We start from the raw sequence: 20,807 nt of genomic DNA on the forward strand, positions 1-20,807 counted from the left end.
AACGCTCGTTACTTTAGTAAATAATGTTGTTATAACGTCTAGATGTATACAATTTATGAATTGAATTCATTATATTGCCAAGAAACAATTTAACTAGCTTTTGTTATGTCTAACTTATATATCAAAAATTGCATGAATAGTTTAATTATTTTAAAACAGTGGCCAAATTCAACTTAAGATTAACTTGATTAAGAGATTTAATTAATAATGTTAAAGTTTTGAAATGTAATAAGTACATTACCAGACAATAAAGCGGACCGATAAAGTGAATATTTAAGAGCACTTAAATCATCTGAAAATTCAACTTGATTACGAACATACTTAGAATTTTCTCGTCTGGCGTGCTCCTACAAAGGCTAAATTCCGTCGAAGTACATTATCAATTTAACGCGTTAGACACAGATGGGGCTGCGGTACTTTCCCAATTAGGAAAAAGTATTACATTATAATCTAAAAATAAAAATTTAACTCACAACTCTCGCCTGTAACCCAGAGGAGTAGGCAGATCACGGACCTCCATTTAGTGCGGTCAAATGAACCTCTGCAATCCACTTTTCACCATTTCGGGAGACGGAACGTGATGGGTGGCGAGCCACGTCGCCGTCTCTATCTTTCACAATTTTCTTTCAACTTATGAACGTCGGATAAATATATACATATGAAATTCGAAACTCGAAAAACACATTGGTACATGGCGGGGATCTAACCTGAACGTATAGATTTCGGTCCACTCGTGTAAAAAAAGTTTAATGCTAAACTTAAGTAGTTATAGAAATGCTCCGACATACAATAATGTTTTTCAGTGTGGTTAAATTAATTAAAAATTAAAATTTGATATTTTGATGGGGAACTGAACACGAATTTAAATTGAAACTTTTATATTTAATGAAAATAATATAATCTTTTTACAATCAAGGCTGGTTTTACAGTCACGCGTTTCGGCAGCGCCGTCGGAGCGCGCGCGCTCGGATATGTATTGGGGTATTAGTAGCGTTTCAAATTCGCGCGCTTGAGCAGCGCCGTTCGTTGAACGCGTCCTATTCGCGCGGCGCGGTCGAAGCGCGCGCCGCTCGTGCGCTTCTACGGCCATTGTGCGTTTTAGTCTCACGCCGTTGAGACGTGCCGTTAGGTACTGTTGTGTACAAAATGAATCACATCGATACGGGTCGAGTACAGCGTTAGCAACCTGAAGTGGACTGACTATCGTACCAGGGGCGTAAAAATTATCGTACATGGATCGAAATTATCGTATTTTTTAGGATAATGTCTATTATAGGTAAATTAATCATATAAATTGTAATATTGATATGCATGCAAGTACTTTATAGTTTATCTTTTTTAAACCACCGCTGTCAAATCAACAGAACACTGAAACCCAAATGTTTTACACGTGGTACAGACCTGAACTGATTCTCTTTCCACTTTAAGTTCAATAAACGCGCCAAACTTGCAATTTGGGTATGAAACACGTCAAAATTTTGTATTTATAAAGAAGAAATGGATATGAATGGGTGGTGAAATAAAAAATCAAAGAATTTTTTTTATATATCAATATACACTTATATTCATAAAAACAGAAAATATAATTTTTATATTTTAATATAGTCTTTAAAAATAATTTAATATAATTAAGGTATTCATAAAGATTAATTATTTGTGTTATCACTTAGAAATCGTTTGGCATTAAAATATTATTAAATTCCTCTACATCCTCGTCACTATATAAATCTTGAACCGTTTTGGTAGTGCTTTCTGTAGTAATTTTTTTTTTGTATAGTAACGCTTTGTTCATCCGACTGTATTCACTCTGTGATGGATCATACGTTGTGCAATCGTTTTCTTTACCTCTAACTCGTTGTTTAGCTAATAGCACGCCGTTTACCGTCGAAATTGTCATATTATTGCGAGCCTTAGTTTTAATCAAGTTAATTTTGCTGAATATGCGTTCACTGTCAGCATTCGCGTGTGGAAGTGAAATTGTTTCGAGCACAAATTTTGAAAGGTTTTTAAACGTCATTCCTTGATCTCCTTCTTCACATTCCAACAGCTTTGCCCAAAAAATATCGACCGGATCATTTACATCAATACCTACCGGGAGCTCGAAAGACGGTAATTGACGCCACTCGTCATCGATTATTTGATGTTGATCACTTGATGCAATACGAGGCAAAACCTCCATCAAGGGCAGCAAACTGGGGACAATATCTCTGGTCTTTCTCAACATTGCTTTCGACGGATTCAGATACGAGACTAATTTTAAAACAGGATCTGAAAAATCAAAGCGCTTTTTAATTTCTTTACAACCTTCAATTAGAAAATCGATACAAGTCGTTGCGAAATCTGATTTTAATTTTTCATTATTGCGAATTTCGACCTGATCTAACATTTTTCTGACTTCAACTCCGAAGTACATATTTTCCGGACGTAAACGATGCGACTCATTGCATGGGTCTAGTTCACTTAAATTGGTCCGATAAATATAATCACTGGACATGTACGTTTCTAAAATTTCTTGATAGCTTTTACACATTTTATCATGGAGGCTTGTAATAACTACCGACGATGACTGAAAGAGTTCATTTAGTTTAGTAAATTTAGGTAGTATAAAGTCCAGAAAAAGATAAAATAGTTTGATGATCGGATTGTTGAGAGCCTGGACAATCTGTTCAACAGATTTTAATCGAATAGTTAGCATTTGGTCTCTAAAGTATAATTCGAGTGCAGGCCACTGTTCAATTATCCTCGAAACGACCGCTTTTAAAGATAACCAACGCGTTTGTGCTGGGCGGAGAATTTTGTGAACATCAATGTCTAAAAATGTTTGGAACTTTTTGAACAAGTGCTGTCGTTTAGCGCTGTTTTTAAATTCACCATAGACATTACGAGCCAGATCTTCACAACTTCTTGGTAATTTTTTACATGCATTGCTGGCACAAAGATGCAATGAGTGGCATATACACTTGAAAATGTAAATGCCAGGGCATTTTTCGAGAAATCTTGAAGCTACCGAGTTATCTTTTCCCATCATTGTACTGGCTCCATCCGACGCGAATCCAATGATGTTCTCTAATGGAATCTCGTAATCTTCAAAGGACTTCATTACTAGTCCGAACAAATATTCTGCCGTAGCACTCTCCACCTCCGAATCTTGCTCGAAAATTTGACAGAGCTCCCAAAACTTGCTGACCACTCGACCCTCTTCAGCGTCAAAAAACCTGTTTTACAAAATTTAAAATATAAAAACACATAATAGATAATTATTATCCGTAAAAACAGTGAAATATGATTATTATTTTTTACCTCACAATGATGCACATCGTTTGTATGCCCCCAATATCGGTTGATTCGTCAATTAAAACACTGAACCGACTGATCTGCAATTTTTTTTGCAGATGTTCTTTTTCAGCCTCAGCAATGACATTTTTTATTATCGCAGTTCCTTTCGTCGATTTCATCTGCATGTTCTTAACAATTTCAGAGTCAGGCACAGAACTTTTCAATAGTGTTGTCAAATGATCTAAAGTGGTGAAGGATATATTATGTTCAGCTAGAAAACCACATAACTTTAATTCAAGTGCTTGAGTTGCTTTGGCTTTCATGCTGATTTCGTCAGTTTTTTTTTTTATAAAAGTAGAAATTGACTGTTGAGATGCTAAAGGCTTTCGAAGATGAGTTTTCGATGTCATGTGATTTTTTATCACAGTCAACTCTGCATTCATTATTACATTGCATGTACGGCATTTAGCTTTGTACTGGTCGTCAGGCACTTTACTAAGCCATTCCTTGTAATCATTATTTTTAAGCCAGGCGTCTCTGAATTTTTGCTGGCGATGCTTGTTGATCTTGGTTATTTTTCTGGGAGGTGTGATATCCAAGTCTGATTCAGTTAGTTGACTGCTCGTACTATCTACTTTGCATGTATGACTCATTCTTCATTGCACAGATAAAAAATAATTAATAGGTTAGTAAGTTACAGAAAATATACAGCCACTGAAAAAATGTATTTGATAAATATACCTACTTGCCAATGATAACAATCACTCCGAGTGTATGATCAAAATTTTGCTGCTCTAGAAAATTACTTCTTTCTTCACTTAATTTCCGTATAATTCCGTTTGTCAGATATAATATGGACATATAATCATAATAATATAACGAAATAACTGCCAACTTTTCTACACAAAATATACGATACATATGAAGTGTGAACATAAACAATACGCAATACAATAGGCGTGTAGCTGTCATTTATAAATTGGGATTTCTCCGTGCATAAAAATTTGATTGTCAAACACATATGAATTAGTCGGGAATTCCCTCGAATTCCGACTAAAGAAGATACTGCCATCTAGTGTCATTGCGTTTTATTACGTAGCGGTTATTAAAAAATTTTTGCATAGCAGTGTAATAGGTGACGCTGAACGCTAGTTGAATAACCTCCTTCTTTTTGAAGTCGGCTAAAAACAGTAGAAAATAGGAATGAAACAGAAAACATTGAAATCAATGTGAAAACAGCAAATCTACTGTTAAAACAGTAGGGTTGGTAACACTGTGCTATACTAACCAATAAGAAAGCGTGTACAGCAGGCGCTGGATAAAGTTACAGTATTGGCAGTGGTGAAACTTAGTAAGGACCAATAGGAATAAAGAACTTGTATTTCCCGATATTTTCTCAAGATTTTATTGGACAAAATAAAATAATGCTACTGCGGTTTAGACTATCAACGCATGAGTGAAATAATATAAATTCTCAAATTTTGCATCATGATAGAAATTATCGTACAATCTGCGTACGATAATAATATGCTATCGTACATCGTATGTAGGCACAAAATTATCGTATGTGTACGATAATTATCGTACGGTTCCGAACGCTGGTCGAGTAATTGACGAAGTGCGAATTAGAAGATGTTTATGGGACCCGGCCGATGATTTTTATAAGAATAATTTTATAAGGATAAGAATAAAGATCTTCGTAAAGAAAACTCTAACTTGCACAGTAATTCGTCGAAACTGCTGGTTGATAGGCGAAAATATTTATAAAATTTATAACTATTTTCTCGTAAATCAGAGAAAGATGTTACGTGTTCGCCTCTCAGTAACCTTGTAGCGTTATAAGGATCAACACCTACTGTTCTTCGACGTTTTTGTTGCCTTTTTTTCCATAAAAAGTAAATAGCCAGTACTCTAACCGCATTGCCGTTCATTTTGTATCTGTTTGTACACGACTGTCTCACAGCAGCGAAACGCGCCGTACTAATGTCGTTTTTTGGTGCACCGCTGTTCAAACGCGCGCTGTCCAACAGCGCGCTGTCCAACGGCGCGTCTAGCGGCGTGACTGTAAAACCAGCCCAAGTTAACAAGAATCAAGCCTAAAATAAGCGATTAAATAAACCGCTTGACCTAGGTTGTCGAACTAAAAGGAGCTGAATCGAATTTAGAGAGGTGTTGAGCCATAAAATGTCGCTCGTTTCGCTTTGAGTATGTTAATTTATATTCACGTCACGTTTCCCTGTACTTTATTAAGTCGTAATGTTTCTACTTTACTCTAAACGGCCTTTTATGTCACCAAATATCTGTTAGTGCACGCTTCTGTTTAAGATTTAAAGAATAAAGATTATTTTTCTTACATTTTCCAGACAATTTTTGTTTCTAAAATTATAAAATTAAAATTATACAACCAAAATAAACGCCATGTCGCCAAAAACATGTTAACAACGTAAAAGATATGAAACTACGATAATTTACATTCATACAAATGATTGCAAAAAGTATAGAAAATACTCGAGATGTTGTTTAGACCAAAATACGTTTGTTATAATATTTTAGTTTAAGATTGATGTTTTTATAACGCGCTTTTTTAAAGTTATATGTCATAGTAAGAGGTATCGTAAGCGTGCACGACATGCTCAGCCATGCTGATACCCATCTTTGTAATACGAGTTGTGGCTTCCCTATTTAAGGGCAGCGTGTCTAGACATGTTATTTAACACTGGCTCTCTTGAAACTAACTTGTTGTACAATAATAACATATAGTTTAATTAAGATTATATTAATTATGTAAGCATCTTAAATTCTTATTATCTACGCGATTGTATGCGGAATTTCGGTAAAAAAAAAACAACTTTACTAAGTGGAAACATGCAACCTATAGATGTAAGTACTGTTGAGTGAAGAATTATGTATCCCATCTCTTTGGTAGACAAGGAGTTTACGTTTTGCCAAAGAGGTGGCATAATGGCCATCTAGACCTTTGCCTGTTGTATTACAAAAGATAGGTAAAAAAAACAGTAAGAAGAATAGCGCGGTAGTGGTTTCTTCATTCAATAACCAAGAATTTTAATTTACCATTAGAAAATGAGAATTGTTTAATGTCGCATGATAAAAGCTTACTTATGTTTTATCTATTCTGTAGTCCTGACTGCAAACATTTATGTACAACTTGTGACAACAAAGTTGTCAATATTGAATTTCTCTTCCCTTGAGATAGCTTCTTGGTATTTGTACGATATAAAATAGACTATTTACACAAATTATACGTGCGCAGATGCGTGAAGCGTTTCCTTTAAGCAATTATCTCTTGGGGAATAAATTACAGACCCTACCCAAAATAATTACGTATGTTCGCAGCAGTGATCAAAGGCCAAGCTTTTTCATCAAAATGTATGTTACATATATTTTATGTCGTAGCTTTTGTGAAATTGTCTTTATGAAGTTGTATTTAAAATTATATTTCTAAAATTAAATCAGGAAAACGGAACCAATATTTTTGTAAACGAACTCGTCATATTTAATTATTTATTTTTTTACTTTTTTATTGTAAATTCACATTGTTGTGTGATCAAACAGTTTCAACCGAATTGTAATTGTTTGTTATAAGTTGTATGGGTAAAAAAAATGTCTATTTAATTAATTTAAAAGCAAGTCTGTATTTAAACTAATTTCATCTTCATTTTACTATATCACCTGATTGGCTGGTATTCCACAACGGTCCGATTTTCGAGCAATTTCTTGCCTCGCACAGCTCTGTTTTGGAACGGTCTGGACTTAGAATCCTTCAAAAAGCCTTTTTGTGGGCTCCATATTTTTATCATTTTGATGCAAACTGTCCGATATCCGTTTTATATGCTTTATTAGCATTTTCGCTACATGTATATAAAATGTTCGTAGTCGAAGCGCTTTAAATTGATCTTGTAGTTAGTCTCAGATTGATAGAAGTTTGTTTAGGACGCCCTCTGTCGGACAAATCGATATCCGATAAAGGACAAGGCAAAGAAATTGTGATTGAGTTGATTATGTGATAAACAGAACTATTACGACCGCGTCTTCTACGAGGACAATTTTGTAAAAAATAAATTCTTGTTGGAATTAAATCTAGAGTTCTTAATAAATGAAACCTGTACAAGCGTAAACGGTTTTAACTCATTCATGCATTTGCAATTCCTGTCACTCCTGTCACAAAGTCTGCACTTTCTCCGATCCCGCGCCGTGCCGACCCAGTTCTGGACCTGTAGCTCCCGAAGATCTTTATCCATCCGATTCATCCAGCGATACCTGGGACGGCCAACTGGGCGCCGACCACTCAGTCGTCCCATGTATGCGCGTTTGACATCCCAACATCATCCATTCTTTCTAAGTGGCCGAGCCAGCGGAGAATTTGCGCTTTTATCTCGCCAATGATGTTGGGTTCGGCTACCAGTTTTTCAATCTTAGCACTTTTCCTTAAGAGCCACATTCCATCCTCTTTTTGAACTGGCTCTAGAATTTTTCTAAATATCTCGCGGTTAGTGACTAGAATTTTTCAAATACACATTAATCTAAAATTGAATATTCATTGAAGAGCATTTGTGAAATGCATCGCTTAGCTAGTTACACGGCACGTTTGCATTTTGAATTCAGTTTGAAACTTCTAAAGTTAACCGAAAACTTGGCTTTAACTTAGCGTGGGTACAACTTATGGAAGCAGGTAGTAGCTTGTTCGTAACTTAAGCTAAGCGTTAAGACTTAAATGCATTTGCTTGTTTATTTAGTAACTCGTACTTAAAGGAAAATAATGACCAAAATATCTATATACCTTAAAGTAATATTGTAAGAAGTAAAGATTTGTTTGTTTGTTTGGCTTAAAATGGCTTAAACTGAATTTGTTGACCGTTTCTACAATCAAATTTCTTAAGAAGGTGCGGTTTGTTTTATAAGTTTTAATGTTCTTAAATATTAAAATTGTTTCTTACAGTTAAGTAATGATCTTTCCATTCATTCTATAAACGAAGTTAATTACTTTAAACGATTTTCTTAAAATTAAGCATTGTAATTTTCCGTCAACATTATATTATTTTTATTATGATCTAAAATTACGTAATTTCATAAAAAAATGTTTGATATAACTGCATACTTAATATTTAAAGTAAGTTATGTAGTAAGATGAAATTGTGATCATTTTGAAATTTAATTTACCGTGTTTAAACCTAGTTTTTTTATTAGCATATAAAAATCGTGATGCCTGTTAGTATAGGATAATACGGAATTCAATTTTAAGCCAGTATGTAAGTTATTAGCGGCGTAAATGGACCCCGTGGAATGTAATATAGAGACCGCGGTCGACTAATGCGTTTATGTCCGCAGAATGCATTCTATTGCGGACGATGTGACTCGCCTCTGGAATTAAGACAAACCTGACAGTTATTTACGTGAACTACGAATAAAAGTAATAGTGGGTTTCCACTGCCAAGACTCTTCTTAATAAGCTAATTGCTTTCTGTTTTTTTTTAAATAAATATGTTTTTAAACTATTAACAATATTTCGCTAGGGTTTCATACAATAAGAGGATGTCCTTTAAGGTGACAAAGTGAGTTTTCACTGCTGAAACACTTATATAAAAGATATCATATCCATTTGATTTCTGTTATTTCTTGTTTTTTTTTTCCTTGAAGAGTAAGAGAAATATTGTCTCTGGTTTTCATCGTAAAATATTCTGAATTCATATTCCTGTATGTCAAAAACATTTCATATTTCGTTCACGTGATGTATTTGCGTTACTGGTAATGAAAAAACGATTTTAATAATTTTTGTCTGTCTGTCCGCAAGTCCGCGAAGTCTCCGAAATGGCAGGACACATTTTAACGGTATATAAATTAAATATTATAACTTAATTAAGGCCTTAAGTTAATATCAAATTTCATTTAAAATTAACAAGATGTTAAGGTTTCGATTGCTCTTAACATTCATATGAAAACTGAAATCTTTCTCGCTTTTATATGAATATTGTTAATCTTTATGTCGAACTGTTTGTACACTTTAATATATGCGGATAAATAATTAAATAACTAAATGCGGTGTATAAATTATATAAATTGCAACACTAAATCACGTGCTGTTTGATTTATTGTAATGATATACTCTTCGTATCGTGACCACATCGGCCATTTGTTACTCACTACATTATAATTTAATTACTTTATTAAAATACTAGCGAAAGCCCGCGACTCCGTCCGCGCGGGATTAAAAAACTTAATTAGTAGCCTATATGTTCTTCCAGACTACATTCTTCATCTGTGCCAAACTTTATTGAGATCCGTTGAGCCATTTCGATACAGATACCTTGTAACAAACATCCATCCATACATCTAAACTTTCAAAATGTTTAAATGGATGGATGGATGTTTATTTGAAGGTATCTCCGGAACGGCTAAACGAATCTCGATGAATTGTTTTACAGATGTAGAACATAGTCTGGAAGAACATGTAGGCTACTTATTATGTTTTTTACCAATCACTCGCGGACGGAGTCGCGGGCGACAGCTAGTTTATAATATTAGTAAGATATAATAACGGTTAACAAACAGCTTTCATATATTTAAAGATTAGATGTGAACGATTGGGGTAATCGACGAGATACCTCTAGTAGAAAAACTAACATAGCCATTTAGCCACACACTTTAAAATTACAGTATTTTCCTAGATAGTAACTTAAAAAATGTTACTGTGGGTTTAGACACAAAACACTTTTATGAAAGAACAAACATTATCTCTATTTTTAAAAGACAATGAACCCGAAGTTATGTTTCGTGGCATGTATTTGTGCAGTGCAAATCCACGGTTACCTACTTCCGCTGTCACACGCTATGTTTTCCAGATGACGTACCAAGGTAGCAAGAGCACTCATGAATTATCGCGTGAGATTTAACTACACAGCGGTGGAAGCAGTGTATAATATCAAGATACTTTTGTTTTGTTTCTACCACTTATTTCCTAGACCATGTAACATGCTTGGAACACTGGAGAAAAAGCAGTAACATCTGCTTTGGAACACACGATACAAATAATGCTAATATCTATTTTAAAATAATAAGATGGTGATCAAAGAACGGGAAGGAATGAATCTTTTAAAAGTCTCCAAAGACTAACTAGTAGTCACTAAATGTCAATTTATTAAGAAAAATCTTCACAACTCTGAGTGCGCTGTAAGTACATTCATAAAATAACTAGCTGTCGCCCCGCATCTCCGTCCGTGCGGAATTTAAAAAAAAACTTAACAAGTAGCCTATGTGTTTTTCCAGACTATGTTCTACATCTGTGCCACATTTCATCAAGATTGATTGAGCCGTTCCGAAGATACCTTCAAATAAACATCCATCCATCCATCTAAACATTCGCATTTATAATATTAGCAAGTTTATAGTTGAAACGCTCAAAATGAAAAGAATCCACCATATTGTAGCGGCCGCCATGTTGTATTTACAATAGGGATTGCAATCCGGCGTCATTTTCAGTCCGGCCGGATACTACCGGATTCCCATCAATCCGGCCGGATCCGACCGGATCCGACCGGATTGATTAAATCAAGATGATTTTCGCTTTTTAGTACAAAATAAGTAAGTTAATCAAGTGTCACTGCACTTATATGTAGGTAGTTTATTAAAAATAAATCACAAATATATATAATCGTCTTTATTTCTTAACCAATGTTAAGACAAATAGACAACAAGAAAACAATTAAAATTTAGTAGTGTAGGTAACTAGTAATAATTTTACGACGTAACGAGTAGCTTAGTCTTTCTAGATTTCAGTTTCACAGATAGATCAATTTATAAGTAACAATATTAATTATCAAGAAACTATAATATACACTATATAAACTATAATATATAAACTATAATATACAATTAACCTTACGTAATTAACTGAAATGAGATCAAAATCATTATTAAAGTATTTGAGAATGCTAACAAACAAGTCTTATAGGTATTTATGACTATAACAGATACCATCATGATTTGATGAATCTGTCGGACGAATGAATGGCAAAAATTATCACAATAATGAGTTTAGAACTCTTTAGTTTAATCAACTTACGATAAATAATTATTTTAAGTAATAATTGTAAAAAAATATAAGTGTTAAAAGAAAATCAATATTGATTTTGAAAATAAGATTATAGAAAACAAATATTGTTAATTGTGTCATCAGCTAAACGACTTCTAATAGAGCTGCAAATATATACGCACAACGCATTTAAAGTACTCATGCAACAGCTATATTATTTTCCCACAAACTGCTAGCACCGGATCCGGTTTTCGGATCCGGTATATTGGTACCGGATCCGGTAACCATTAAATGATGCCGGATCCGCCGGATTACCGGATCCGTATTTCCGGATTGCAATCCCTAATTTACAATAATATATTTAAAATGTATTAATTTGTAAAGTCATCAGAATTATCTGTCAAATAATGTATATCCAATTTCAATAATTATATTTGACCAAACTAAAACAAAGCTAGTTAAATAAACCGTCTTAAAAGTGATATTTATGAACTAGTCGCCCAAATCGTGTGCATTGAACCACGCATATAACAATTTTTGGGACAAGAAAGGGGCGTAATGTGCCCCATTCCGTGAATTGGATCGTTGTAATTCTTCCAGTTTTATGTGCAGACTTGCCTAGGTCAATCGCGACTCTGTATTCCTTATATTATATACTTTTATCACATCAGAAAAAAAACGATGATTACTTAACATCTTAAGTCTGTTATGTGAAATTTTAAGTTTCCATTGTACTAAATTTCCACTCTACAAAATATTTCGATTGTGCTTTAACTTACTTATGGTATTATTCATATAGAATTAAAAACTATACAATACTCTAACATTAAATCAAATACAACCGAGTATATTATTAAGAGCGTCGGTGGCTCAGGGGTTAAGCACTTGACTTGCAATCTGCAGGTCCTGGGTTCGAATCCCGCCATGTACCAATGTGTTTTTCGATTATCGATTTACATATGTACATTTATCCGACGTTCTTACGGTGAAGGAAAACATCGTGATGCAACCTGAAAGACCCAAGAACCAAGAAGAAATTCAATGATATGTGTGAAGTCAACCAACCCGCACTTGGCCAGCGTGGTTGACTATGGCCTAGTCACCCCTAACTTGGGGTAGGCTCCGATCCTCTCGGTGGGGACGTATAGTGAGCTGATGATGATATTATTTGAAATATCACTTACTTAAAAATCTAAGATATTCGATGTCTATGAAACACAAAGATTTCCGGTCATTTTTTTTAAATTTAAAAGTGCATTGCTATTGTTCTACGTGTAGGAGTCGTGTGATGTGTAATGTACTGCGAGGTGGCTTGCTCTTAACTCACACTAATCCGCTTATTGCAAAGAACCCTTTTATAAAAGCACATTTCTACTCTAATCTATTTATAAAATTTACTGACGTTAATAAGATAGTTTAGTAGCAGTAGTTAAATTTTTTTTAAATTAAAATCAGTGAGATAAATCTCGCATTTTATTTGATAGCAATTAAATTAACTTGTGGGTATTATTAAAAAGAAGAATTAACAAACATGACGAGAAAATAGAAATTTATAAACCATTTTAATATGTGTTTGTGACAGAAGAATACGTGCTTTTGCGGCAATTCTGAGTTCGACTAAATAACATTCAAGAATTAGTACTGCATTGGAAAGAAAAGAACTCTCTCGACTTTACTTAATCCATTAGAGAATACTTTCATAAGGTACAAAAATAACAACAACAACATAAGTCACGTCTGAAATAGTCAGTCAGGGGTAGTCAGAGATCACGGACCTTCCTTTGGTGCTGCCCTGACACATCTTTCTCGCGTCTTCTATTTTCATACATCTACGCATATACGCAGTTTCGGGTTACCGTTTTTTTTTGTATAAACGATTTTTTTTATGTAGGCAGTTATCAGAACACCATGGCTACGACCAACAATAACAATAAACGAGTGTATGAAAAAAATACATGATCGTTTTGGCAGCCGTTATTTTTTATAATACTAAATGTTACTATAATTTTGAAATAAAAAATCATATTTGATTTTTTCATGTTAAGGCACGTAGAGGGTTGTAGTGATAATGAAAATATATTTACTATGACTGTACTTATATCACCATCTTCCTGGCCTTATCCCACTCAAGTGGGGTGATTGCACGTTGTTTAATATACCTTAAAGTTTGGCTTCATTTTCTACGGCTGGCCGCCTGCCTGTCGCTACTGTACTTATATATAAAAACAAATTGTATGTCCTATTTAGTTAATGACAGTTGTGGATTTATCTTATCGAATAGATGAATCGATGTATATAGAATAGATACTATAGATATTTGAACGGTACTATAGATATTTTAACGATGTACTATAGATGTTTGAACGGTACGTAATTAAAATATTTTGAAATAAAAAAATGACATTACAAATTTTCTAAAAAATGGATTCTTTGAAATATACTACATCGAGTAGTCAAACTTAATTTATTTCAATTTATGAAATTTAAACAGAATTTATTTCTTTAAAAAAAAAAATCTAGTACAAAGACATTCGATACTAAAACCTTCCTAGAAAACGAATAAATGGAAAAAACAGTCACAAATAACTTTTCTGTTTGTTAATTTCTAGAAACACATTTTATATTTGTAGGAATTCTATTCAAATATAAAATTTATTACAGAGAAAGCTACTTTAAATACGTTATATTTTCTGTTACAGTTCGGATTCCACTAACGTTTTACACAAGAAAACTTAATGTTAAATTTATATTTTACCGTGAAATTCGATTGCCTTAACATTGTAGTTGTCTCTATTTTTTTTTAAGAAAATATAAGAAATGAAAAATGTTTTATAAAAGAATGTTGACAATGGAAACACACGGCAATTGACTACGAAATTAATATAAATCTAATATAGAACATTTTGCAAGCTGTGAATAATAATTTAAACGTTCGTTACGTATCGAGCTTAGCTAGCATTTGTGAGTTATTAAAATTTAATTTACTCTGTGAACAAAGCAATTACAGATCACCCTATTACACGTGAAAAGGAAACATAAAGACGTTTTATTTTATAGGTTATAAAGACTTGTATGTAAAGGAATCTCTACTGAGATTTAAGACTCACCTTACACTGACACGATAGTTGAAACCATGACAAGATACTAATTTTCGCTTCCGCACCAGTGTGTGTTATGCCTAAAATCTAAAACTGTAAACACTGCTTTATTTACGATTGAAAAAAATAAGCTTGAGAGAGGATACTTAAAGCACCTAACTTAACTTAGCTCTAGCTGATAATACTGACCTCAGCTTAATAAGTACTAATAAGTAACTTAAGCGTTATAGTATTTTTTTTATCTCTTTATTCAATATTGATTCTCTCTCTCTCTCTCTCCCTCTCTCTCTATTTTAATTAGGCTGTTTAATTGTTAGCCAAACTCTTTCATAAACTTAAAAACTTAGGCATTTGTTCTGTCGTTGAGGTTCAAAGATCGTATAAATATGAGACCTCAATCGCGTTCTAGAAATCTTATTAAATGCAATTTGTTTACATTATCAAGTATTTTATAAGTAGGTGGTTAAATTACTTCAAATTAAATTAAAGTTAAATTCCTAGACGAAAATCTCAAGTTTGAAATTATTTACATTGTTGATTATAAATGTTACTGTAAAAGTACGAACTTCTGTAAAGGTTAAGATTTACTTACGGTTTACTTAACACTACTTATTTTACTCTCATGATTTGGATACTAAAATACAAGGTAAATCTTAATAAAAAGCCGAATAACAACAACAAACAAAAGATTATTTAATTTAGTAATTTTTCTGTTTTTGGTTTCTGAGAAGTTCACAATTTTACGGTAACATAAACTTAACATACACTTAAACTTAAGTCCTCCTTCAAAATAATCTTGTTATTAGTAAAATGTACTACGCATCAATTTATGTAACAAAACCGTTCATGCATTGTGAGACATATTATAACAGATCTATGTATAGAATCTCTTTTGTATTTTTTCTTTATCTTTATTATAACATTATTTTTAAATAGATTATAATAAAATATGGTAAGACGGAGAATGGAATGACGGAAGGACGAACGACGATATAATGCAGTAGGAAATAAGAAAGAATTAAAGAAAATTACCAACGATAAAACGAAGTTTTAATACGAGTCACCCCCTACATGTATATACATTATACATATATTAGAGTAGCTACGCCTCTGTTTATATTTGTATTTAATAACAATTACTAAACGTTTCCATCTTTTACTGATAATTGTTAACTGCCCAGTAATAATTCAAAATATAAAAAAGCACTGAAATAAATATTGCTTCGTAAAATGCTAATAAGAAGCATTTTCACAATTTTCAACATTGGGCGTGTCTTAATTTTATTTAAACACCAAGAATTTACATAGTAATTAGACCTGTGTAATTTAACAAAGCCGTACGTAAGCCAAGGTTATAAAGTTAAGCAACAATTAATTAACGAATCAGTATTAATTTCAAAGCCTAAACTTGTAGCGATTTTATAACATAAAAATACTTCACATTTCTACCATTAAAGTGAAACATTTAAACATACATGTCCCTGTTTATTCCAAGAATATAAGTGGCCATATGTTTTAAAACGTATTTTCGGTAGATAAACATAATATTGTACTTGATTCGACAGCCAACATACCTAGACTTTTGACGTTGTTCATCTGTTCATCGTGTGAAATTTCTATCTCGGTGTAAGCATTTTTTTATTTCTATTACTTAAAAAAAGAACAAATTAACCAAGACAAATTGTTACATGTCAGTCGTCGTAACACACAAGTTTATATAAAAATCTTAAGTAGAAGGAGTGTACATTTTGAATACAAAGCCCGTGTAAGCTACAATTAAGTTTTAAGTAAATTTTGTATTATCACGAAAAACACTCCAACAGAACTGTGAGTTTAAATTATCAAAACACAACATGTATTTTGACAGTGAAAACTCACGACAATTGTCTCCTAAGTTTTCTTTAATCCTTTCATCGATCTACTTTATCGAACACTAGCTTTTACCCGCGACTCCGTCAGCGCGGAATAAAAAAATACACACAAGATAAAAAAGGTCCTATTTCCGTCTCCTAGTTCTAAGCTACCTCCCCATCAAGTTTCAGCTAAATCAGTTCGACCGATCTTGAGTTATAAATAGTGTAACTAACACGACTTTCTTTTATATATATAGAAGATAGAAGATTTGTTCAGTTATTTAAACAACATTGCACAGTTTTTTAATTTTTAAATAATTACTTCATTTTTCATTTTCTAACTTCCGTGAAATATAATATGTATTTCTTTGATCAAAGAATGTTAAATGTCATTATTAATTCTGTTTCTCAAATGTATTTTCTCCGTAAAAAATACATTATGAAATGAAATCGTAGATTGTATTTCCTTTTATCTCATGTAATTAGGTATTAGTAGCTGTCGCCGGCGACTCCGTCCGCGTGGAATTAAAAAAAATAATAATAAGTAGCCTATATGTTCTTCCAGACTATGTTCTACATACCAAATTTCGTCGAGATCCGTTGACCCGTTCTGGAGATACCTTCTAACAAACATCCATCCATCCGTCCAAACTTTTGTATTTATATTATTAGTGTAGTGTAGTTATTGTAGTGTGTTTTGTATTTTGTATTTATTTTATTTAAAGTGTGTACGTGATCATGAGGTCTAAAGCTATACATTTATCTTACTAATATTACAAATGCGAATGTTTAGATAGATGGATGGATAGATGGATGTATAGATGGATGTTTGTTTGAAGATATCTCCCGAACGGCTCAACGGATCTCGATGTAATTTGACGTAGATGTAGACCACAGTCTAAAATAACACATAGGCTACTAATTAAGGTTTTTTTTAAACAAGCGTGGACGAAATCGCGGGCGACAGCTAATCTTATATATATAAAAGAAAGTCGTGTTAGTTACACTATTTATAACTCAAGAACGAATGAATCTATTTGACTGAAAATTGGTGGGCAGGTAGCTTAGAACCAGGAAACGGACATAGGATAATTTTTACCCCGTTTTCTATTTTTTTTTATTCCGCGCGGACGGAGACGCGGGTAAAAGCTAGTTTTAGTATAATACACAAACATGGATGGAGTCGTGTTTTGTTTATAGCACAGTCGATCGAATTAATGTAGATTTTTATGACTACGATAATTGTTTATGTTACGAGGTACTGTATGAACATTGTGACTGAAGTTGTTATGTTAAATGTACCTACTATTTACTTTGTTATAAATATTTATTTTTTGACCGAATGACGGGATATTTTTTTGTATAAATGCTATGTAGCCGACAGATAGTGAACGCCTCCACCTCTATTTTACAAAGCAAATTATAAAATTGGCAGATATACACAATTAATGGACGTTACAACACTAAAGTTCGATTAAGGGAGCAATCATATCTTTGAAATAATTGGGTTCTTTATGTTATATAACTTATTTGTTAGGAATATAAATTAATATTAATGATTTACTATCAATAAAGGCCGGTATCAGCGGGCCCTTTGACATCGTTTGATCAAAGGCCCGCATAGCATTGATGTTCTAATTAAATTTGATCTCACGCCGACATTCAATTAATTTATTTATCACTATTTATTATATTATAGACACGTTTCAAAACTTCTGACCTTTAGTCATAGTACTTCTTATTTACCAGGTTTTATTTAGAAAAGAAGTATATATGTCGTGGGGACCCTTTGAAAATAGAGTAAATAGGCCCTTACTAAATAAGCACGTACCATTTTCCGCTAATTATCACTTATCATCGGGTAGAATTTTTTTTAGTTAAAAAAACAAAGCCGACTTCATAAAAAACAATCTCAAACAAAATGCACTAAAAAGTAACATAAAAAACAATCTCAAACAAAATGCATTAAAAAGTAACATAATAATCTCAAACAAAATGCACTAAAAAGAAACAAAATAATGTCATGAAAACCCACTAAACTCTAAAGAATCTTCTTTCTTGTAACATGTCTATATTTTATAATTATTGTTATTTCACAGTCGGTGTCGGCCGAAGTAAATAGGTGACATGTTATATTTGAGATGTATTAGACATACTTACGTTTATGTCCCTACTTACTTTCGCTTAAGTCTTTTTCTAATTATTATCACAATGAGATTATTTTGTCGTATTTTATAATATTGAGCAACAATTATTTTAGCTAGCAAAAATAGAATAGTGTGAGCACAAATATCACGTCGTATGGTCAAATTAAAAAAGGAATAATCTTCTTATGAAGTATTTCCTGTGTTAATTTCACTGACTGAAAAGTTATTAAACAAATTTGAAACATTGTCATGATGAAAAAACTTTTGTTCATTTGTTTTATTGTCCAAGTAACTTCTGAAAATTTAAGTAATTTGGTGTTTAAATAAGCAACGTTAAGGGAAAACCCTTGAGTGAGCTTGCATGTAAAGTGATAAATTTACATCACAAAACATTCATGTTGTAAGAGAAAAACATTTTCTTTGCTTTTGAAAGGGTTAAAGCTCATATTATCCTTGACCGTTTCAAATTTTCGTAATGGTATAATTCACTTACGACGTAATCTTATAAAAGAGGTGAGGTTCAAGTGATTTCTGCAATTTGCTTTGGTGACTTAAATATTATATGAAATGTTAAGCTTTGAAGAGGCAATAATCTAGTTTTAAAACTAACTACTAACTTAGGTTTTAAATTTCATTATTTTTACATCATTTCCTTGTTTAAAAATAGAATACTCATATTGTTTTTCTTTAATTTGATTGTCAATTTAATCTTGTACAGGCTGTTTCCTCACCACTTATCTACCAAAGTTCACAAGATTGATCATTATCTCGCAAATTGAAGCGCTGCCGAGCATTATTGAGTCACATCAAGCGATTGCAGTATAATTCTACGACTGAATAGAACCCAATTAGAGGAAAAGGCTCCGTGATATCTGATCGCAATGCAATTGACAGTATATTGCTTCGATTGCCTTTTTGTATTTGAAACATATAAATACTTTTAGATATATCAAAATTTCTAATATTTCAACTGATATTGTAAGTAACAATAGTCGAATAGTGGGAATCGAACATATAACCACGTAATCGGATATCTTTAACCGCTTTGCCATTGATTCATTCAGTTCCATAACCATCAGGCTATTGGTGCTGTTATTACCATGGTAACAAAAATGTAATATTTAAGAGAGTAATAAATTGAAAGACCATAGAGTAAACGCTAAAATGATATTAAATACTTACTTTTAGATGAATGTTTGTTATGTTGTATCATCATCATTTAAATGAATTATAGAAGGAACACGGGGAATACCTGGCTGTAATTACGAGCTGCATATCGTCTATTCTAGTGTGGAATTTAACTTATTCGTAATTTAAGACGTTAAGCGCTTCAAAATGTACTCTCCTTTACATTCCAACTCTTCAAAATTTAAAAACATATCTACGTCACCTTTCACTACTATATACATTTTCGTATCTATTTTGATTTCTATTAGTAGTCTTTTATCATCTTTAATTTGTACGTTTTATAACATCCACTTTAAGTATTCCACTCTTTTTTAAACAACCCTTGAATTAAAATATCCGTGTATAGAGTCAAAATAAAAAGATAAGTAATCAAAAAGTGCAATAACGATTTCTCCACGTAAAATATAGGTCCTGATTCAATTTAAAATTCAAAACAAAGTTCTCTGACTTACACAACTTTGCTTTAACGAAATCAACATGCTTTGTTCTTTAAAAAACTAATTGAAAGAGCAAGTAGCAAATTTGAATGCACAATACAGCGTTAAGATGTAGCGATGTATTGATATAATATGCTTCCGAAGCACATTAGCGATGTCGTCAAGAATTCATACAACCTTCTACCATCCATGAATTAAGTATATTTCGTAATGTACCAATTTGATTTAGATGTACTTTAAATGTATGATTCTCACTTCATATGAAATACGATTTCATAGTTTATTACAACCAATAGTTTTAAGATATAATGGAAAGGAGAAAGTACCACTTTCTGCATCTCTTTTTTAACAAGAGAGGGTTATAACTGAATGCAAAATACAGCTTCCTTCACTATTTTATATCAGTTGAAGATATATTTATTACTTAAAAGTGCATTGTATAAAGAAAAAGCTTTGGAAAAGAAGTGAAAAAAAAATTATGAAAGCTTCTTACATAACTCAAGCAAGGGGTCCCAAATCAATGAAAAAAGAATTGGCCATAGTCATGATTGCTTTCTCCACAAATAGTGAAAAATAACAGTTATATTGTGCGCGGAACAGCGACGTGCCTCCTGTGGGAAATCGCACGTGCTATTGGAAACTTTAAGCGATAAATAATGTTCCATGAAACGAAAATATTTAATTTTATTTCTACAGATGTATTTATAATAATACAATTGGTAGCTTGCCTTAATTTCACTAAATATACATTTAAAAGTGCG

At 32.6% G+C, this 20,807-nt stretch overlaps 1 protein-coding gene across 1 annotated transcript; it reads right to left on the reverse strand.

Moving 5' to 3' along the window:
• Positions 1 to 1,666: 1,666 nt before the first annotated feature.
• Positions 1,667 to 3,707, reverse strand: LOC123721813. Its single transcript, XM_045681686.1, has 2 exons — positions 3,301 to 3,707; positions 1,667 to 3,215 (listed from the first exon to the last, which is right to left on the reverse strand). Exons 1-2 carry the CDS (start codon positions 3,684 to 3,686, stop codon positions 1,667 to 1,669), a joined length of 1,935 nt encoding a protein of 644 aa, XP_045537642.1. The 5' UTR covers positions 3,687 to 3,707.
• Positions 3,708 to 20,807: the final 17,100 nt, after the last annotated feature.

This window comes from Papilio machaon, chromosome 16, assembly GCF_912999745.1.
Source record: "Papilio machaon chromosome 16, ilPapMach1.1, whole genome shotgun sequence".
Classification (NCBI taxonomy): Eukaryota; Metazoa; Arthropoda; class Insecta; order Lepidoptera; family Papilionidae; genus Papilio; species Papilio machaon.

What these genes read in the sequence shown, in the direction of transcription:
- LOC123721813 (XM_045681686.1), bottom strand. Translation starts at nt 3,686, where the DNA reads ATGACATCGAAAACTCATCTTCGAAAGCCTTTAGCATCTCAACAGTCA. An exon ending in ACGATGTGCATCATTGTGAG is followed by an intron (nt 3,216 to 3,300) that starts GTAAAAAATAAT and finishes TTTGTAAAACAG; the next exon opens with GTTTTTTGACGCTGAAGAGG.